This window comes from Puma concolor, chromosome F2 (genome assembly GCF_028749965.1).
Source record: "Puma concolor isolate L17-30 chromosome F2, mPumCon1.1.hap2, whole genome shotgun sequence".
NCBI lineage: Eukaryota > Metazoa > Chordata > Mammalia > Carnivora > Felidae > Puma > Puma concolor.
This window is the reverse complement of record NC_141684.1, coordinates 60,381,359-60,387,794: the sequence shown is the minus strand read 5'-3', so window position 1 is coordinate 60,387,794 and position 6,436 is coordinate 60,381,359. Positions and strand designations below refer to the sequence as shown.

General features: G+C 41.8%; 1 protein-coding gene across 1 annotated transcript in view; it reads left to right on the top strand.

Annotated features, from left to right (window-relative positions):
• Positions 1–471: 471 nt before the first annotated feature.
• The window catches only part of LY96 (lymphocyte antigen 96), a 28,029-nt gene continuing 22,064 nt past the window's right edge, over positions 472–6,436 (top strand). The window contains exon 1 of the mRNA XM_025922745.2: positions 472–714. Coding sequence (XP_025778530.1) covers positions 603–714 — 112 coding nt within the window. The 5' untranslated portion in view covers positions 472–602. The remainder of the gene's footprint in view (positions 715–6,436) is intronic.

Here is a 6,436-nt window from a genome sequence, read left to right as displayed (position 1 = left end):
AGGGGTCAAAATATTCCCTGGAGCTGCAGTTTGCTTAAGTAAGTGCATTCTCAAGCCTGGTGTGGCCCCTGCCCACAGCGCAGAGCTATGGTAATATCCCGTGTGTGGGGTCTCATCTAGTCCGGCTCTGCTCTGTGGCTGCACCTATTGTGGAGCAGAAATAGTTTGCATAAGACTATTAAGTTCAGACCCAAAGGTCCAGCTCCCTGGGCCATGAGACACTGTCATCTAAAAAACTTGTAGGAGAGAACAGCAATACAGATGGAAAAAGACATACCAGTCTGTTGGGATTCTAGGGGAGACCTACAGACTGGTTCTGTTACTATTGAGTGAGAAGTACCTTGTTTTGTTTTTAACGGTTTGTGCTCTCATTTGCATCAAGTGTTCTAGAAAAGTATATTCTAAATCACTTCCCTCTCTCCCCTTTCCGGAAGTACTCAAATACTAAATACAGACACACAAAAGAGGAAACAGTTGGACAGAAGCTCAGAAATCATGTGACCAATGACTAAGTTAAATCTTTTCTGCTTACTGAAAGGAAAGAGTCTGATGATTACTTACTGATTCTCCTTGCGTTTTTAAAGTTTTGGGGATATTGAATCATGTTTCCATTTATACTTTTTTCTACTCTGTTTTCTTCCACCTTCACTGAACCTGGGGAGCTACAGTGGATCTGCAACTCTTCTGATTCCAGTGTTTGGTATTCCCACTGTGGTAAGTAAAACAGCAACAAATGCTTCAAGGGTGAGTTTTTACAGGAACGAACGTCACTTTGCTGTCGCGGGAACACAGGAAATGACAGTGTGTTCCAGCTGCTGCTGCTGGCAGCAAATGTGATGGCAGGTGACTGTCCATGTGGATTTTCTTCATTTTTCACAGACTTCCCAAGTCTCTAAACTGTGTTGAACTTGACCTCTGAGTGCTTCTGTTGTTCCCTGTGGTCAGCTCTCTCCACTGTGATCCCAGTTTCAGATTCTTCCCAGTTTTGGCAGAATTCTTTGCTGAGTTTTTGCCTCAGACCCATACTTACTGGTTCTTCTTGAGAAGGTAGAATCATCCTACCTGCCTTTTGGAATTGATTATTGCTCTGGTATGTGATTTTTTTTTCTTCAGCAAAGCAGTGGGCATGTAACCAGTGCTTTTTAAGTGTTTCAGGCTGTGACTTTTGAGGGGTCTTGGAATTACCTCCCTAAATGGATGTTAGCCTGGTTCCGTCAGTTACAAGCTGTGTGACCTTCAGCAAAAAATATTTAGCCTTTCTGTGTCCCAGCTTTTTTATCGGTAAAATGAAAGTGATTAAAAAAAATTTTTTAAATGTTTTTATTTATTTTTGAGAGGAGACACAGAGTGAGTGGGGAGGGGCAGGGAGAGAAAAGGAGACACAGAATCTGAAGCAGGCTCCAGGCTCTGAGCTATCAGTGCAGGGCCTGACTCAGGGCTCAAACACATGAACTGTGAGATCATGACCTGAGCTGAAGTCGGATGCTCAACTGACTGAGCCACCCAGGCTCCCCAAAGTGAAAGTGATTTTAAAGCTGTTTTACAAGGATTGTTGTAGGTTAAAATTTTAGCACATAGCCATATAGAAACAACAGTACTGAGTACTTAAAAAATCAGCCATACCCTAATGCTATTAACTAGCTGTATCACTGTTTTTTTGTTTTTCCTCCCTATTTCTTCACAAATGTCTGCCAGACTGAATACACAGCATCAGGGCTTGACTGCTGTTTTGGTTTGGTACTTTCTATTGCTTTGCTTATCATGGGTTGGCTGCCCTTTTCTACCTATTAGCTATATCGGGAAGGTTTGATACCTTCCACAAATGCTAGCTCTTTGAGATTCTGTTGGGAAAAAGGATTGGTGGTTTAATCATTTGGGGGAGATTTGCAAACGTACTCTGAGTTCTGAAAAGTTCTGTAATTAAAAAAAAAAACCTATTTAATCCCCAGATTTTCTGTTTTATTGTATTTTTGGAGTGTATTGACTGTCCTGGAAAACACACTCTGACAAATGCTAATATAAAGTTACTTCCAGGGCATTAGAGTAATTGCCAGGTGTGAGAACACAATTCAGCTGTGTGATCAATCTTTTACACTTGTGGCTTTTTTCCATGTGTGGATTATACTGAATTCCCTTTCAGTTTATCTCTGAAATTTCTCCATCATAGAAGATCAGTTTCCCCCTTCAGGAAGCCTTCCCAGTGAACTCTGCGGCCAACTCTCTCCTCTCCTTTGACTTCTGTGTACCATACATTGATTATGTCACCTTCTTCTTCTTCTTTTTTTTTTTTTTTTTAGATTTTATTTTTAAGTAATCTCTATACCCAGCATGGGGCTTGAACTTACAACCCTGAGATCAAGAGTCTCATGGCTCTACGAACTGAGCCAGGCTGGCACCCCAATTATGTTACCTCTGTGCCATGTTTCATGTGTCCTTATTTACTTTATACTTATTATCATTCTTCAGTTTTTTTTCTTTCTTTCTTTTTTTAGACAGAGAGAGAGTACACACAAGCCGGGGAGGGGCAGAGGAAGAGAGAGAGAATCTCAAGCAGGCTCCACACTGTTAGCTTGTCAGCACAGAGCCTGATGCAGGGCTGGATCTCACAAACCCTGAGATCATGACCTGAGTTGAGATCAAGAGTTGGTCGTTTAACTGACTGAGCCACTCAGGTAGCCCAATTATTCAGCTTTTATTCTTTTAGTAACAAAAATACGATTTGTCTTTTGATTTGATTTTTGAGGGAGGATTTTGTGTCTTTCTGTCTAATGCTGAGAAATCCTGTGGTCCTTTCCTGCTGCCTCACTGATGTAGGGACTGAGGGGAGCAAGCCGAGTACACAGCTACAGCGGTGCAATGCCTACTGCCATGTCATTTTCTTCCCCACCTCAGAGAATCTGTCCTGGCTGAGCCCAAAATGCATGTGCAGGAAGCACTGATTCCTGTAGGTATTCCTGTGAGGATGTTGGTAACAAAAACAACACCCTATTTAGTCTTTCCGTGAGGATGATTTCCATTTGGTGAAGCTATGGGATATTTACAGTGTATTAGTTTGCTAGGGCTGCCGTAACAAAACACCAAAGACTGGATGACTTCACAGAACTTTACTTCTCACAGTTCTGGGTGTGGAAGTCTAAGATCAAGAGTCATCAGTTTTGTTTTGTTCTGAGGCTTTTCTCCTTGGCTTGTGTATGGCTGCCATCTTGCGGTGTCTTATATGGTCTTTTCTCTGTGTGCACTCAAACCTGGTGACATTGTCTATGTGTCTAAATCTCCTCTTCTTATAAGGACACCAATCATACTGGAGTAGAGCCCACCCTAACAGGTTCTTTTTAACTTAATCTCCTCTTTAAAGACCCTATCTCCCAACAGTCACATTAGAATTTCCACATATGAATTTGGTGGTGGGGAGGGGGGTTCAGCTAAAAACCTACAGAAATGGCAAGAATTAGCTGTATGTTCCTCAGCTTTGGAAAAGGTAGAAGATGTGGGTGTGCAAGTCAGTCTAAAAGACCCTGGACACATGCCCCCTTGTAACTGAAGTCATCAGACTCTGATTCAGTTCTAGCCTTCATTTTATTTATTTATTTATTTATTTATTTATTTATTTATTTATTTAGCTATAGGTAGTCCAGAAACCCAAGAATTAATGGATTATTGAAGTAAACAATTATTTACTGAGCATCTAGCATGTCTGTTCTGAACATTGAGGATATTATATAGCAGCAAACAACAAAAACAAAAGTCCCTGCTCTCACGGAGTTTTTATCAGTAAAATATTCAGCATGTCAGATGGTGGCAGTTGCTGTGTAAGGAAAATAGAGCAGGGGAAGAGACAGAGTGCACAGATGGGGAAGGGTATTGCATTATAAAGTAGCATGGCCAAGGAAGGTCTCCCTGGGAAGGTAACATTTAGCAAGGGCCTGGAATAGTTGAGGGAATGAGCCATGCAGATATCTAGGGGAAGAGGTAGAGCACAGGGCACACACAAAGGTCCTGAGGTGGGGACATGTCTGGTGTGTTGGAAGGATAGCAAGGAGGTCAGTGTGGCTGTGATGGGTGAGTGAGAGGGAAGGCAGTAGAAGATGTGGTCATAGAGGGAAATGGAGAGGAGGTGAGGGCTTTGCAGGTCAGGGGCCAGATTATCTTTTACTGCAAGCAAACCTTGGTCTGGCAGCTGTGTTGACAATAACCTATAAGAGGGCGAGGGTGGGGGAACATGTTTTGGGAGGCTGTTGCGAAATAACCCTGATGAGAGAGATAATGGTGACTCAGACCAAAGGAATAGTGGTGGAGGTGATGAGAAGATTCTGCAAGGATTCTGAAGGTGGAGCTGACAGGACCTACTGACTGATTGGGCGTGTGCTTGTAGCATGGCCCTTCCAGCTAAGCAGGTATATCTTGGTATGTTGCATGATACCCCACTCTGAGCAGGCCAGCCTCTTCTCTGGCCTTTAGTTGTACTTCTGCTGTTCTGTAACTTGAAATATCTGTATTCATCTTTCTGTTTCATGCAGTCATTTTGTGGTCCATCCAAAGCCCTATGTGCCCTACAGAGCCTAGTCAAGTCAGCTGAATTTAATGCAGTTTAACAAGCTTTATTTAACAGGCATTAAGTTTAGTTATGCTAAGGAGCACTGAAAATGCAAAAGTTAGGTAAGCTATGGCTGATATCTCAAGGAACTTCTGGCTTTTGTCTTATGTGTAGTAGGATGAATAACTGTACATGACCTGAGGATTCATTCATTCATTCTGTAAACTGAGCATGGCCACTGGTAAGTCCAATAGCCATTTGGAGCTAGAACTCTTGACTTATGCTGACCTAAGCCTGTTTATTCCTATATTTCCCATCTTATCATTCACCTAATTCCTTATGCCCCAAACCAGGGGTACCTTTTAATTATCTCTTTTACTGGGGTACCTGGGTGGCTCAGTCGGCTAAGCATCTGACTTTGGCTTAGGTCATGATCTCAGTCTGTGAGTTTGAGCCCCACGTCGGGTTCTGGGCTGGCAGCCCAGAGCCTGGAGCCTGCTTCGGATTCTGTATCTCCTTTTCTCTCTGCCCCTCCCCAACTTGTGCTCTGTGTCTCTATGTCTCTCAAAAAATAAATAAATGTACAAAAAAAAAATTAAAAAAAAATTATCTCTTTTCCTTATCTTCCACATTCAATTTATTATTGGTGGTTCACATTTTCATTATCTCCAGAATATATTCTAAAGCCAACTACTTATGACTATCCTCTGCTTACCACTCACACCCCTGTCTCTCCTTTGGCCTTTGTAGCAACCTCTCAGATTCTTCTCTCTTCACTTCAATTCTTGCTCTTATGTAATTTGTTCTCGGCACAGGGGCCAGAGAGGTCTTCTGAAAATGTAAATAAGTCAGACAATGTTACTCTCCTTGTTTAAAACTGTCCAGTGGATTTCCACTGCAATTAGAGTGAAATCCCAACTTTATAGCAAGACCTCCAAGACCCCTTAAGATTGCCCCTGCCTACTTGTCTCATCCCTATGATTCCCACCCAGCCTGTTTCATAACTTTCATTCACACTGGCCTTTATTATCATTATTGTTTATATTACCAACATGGCAAACATAAGAGTTACCCCTTAAACCATTTTTAAGTGTACAATTCAGTGGTATTAAGGACATTCACAATGTTGCATAATCCTTACCTCTATCCCATTAACAGAATTTTCATAATCCCTAAGAGAAACTCTGTACCTATTAAACACTAATTCCCTATTTCTCCCTCCCTCTAGTTCCTGGTAACTTCCACTCTGCTTTCTGTCTCTGTGAATTTGCCTATTCCATGTACCTCATATTATGGTCTGTGTGTATGTGTCTGTGTATGTGTCTGTATGTGTATGTTTTTGTTGTTGTTATTGACATGCCAAAGTCATTTCACCTCTCTAGTTAGTCTGCACTAACTAGAATTCCTTCTGATTAAAACACTGTTTCTCCAGTTTCCACAGGCCTGGTTTCTTCCTGTCACTCCCTGAGTAATGTAGTTGAAGTAAGTCCATCATCCCTAGCCCCCACTCCTCTGTTTCCACCACACACACTCTTTATCCCATGACCCTATTTGATTTTTTTATTGGTATATACATTTCTCTTTTAATTTTTTATTTTTTAAATGTTTATTTTTGAGAGAGACAGAGAGAGAGAGAGAGGGAGAGAGAAAGAATCCCAAGCAGGCTCCACACTGTCAGCGCAGAGCCTGAGGCAGGGCTTAAACTCATGAACTGTGAGATCATGACCTGAGCTGAAATCAAGAGTCAGATACTTAATCAACTGAGCCACCCAAGTGCCCCTTGGCATTGTACATTTCTCAATAGCAGGGCCCATGACTTCTTGTTCGTTGTTGTTTCTTTGGTGCCTAGAGAGATATTTGTCACATAATAGGTGTCAAGCAAAAGTAAGTAAGCTCACATTT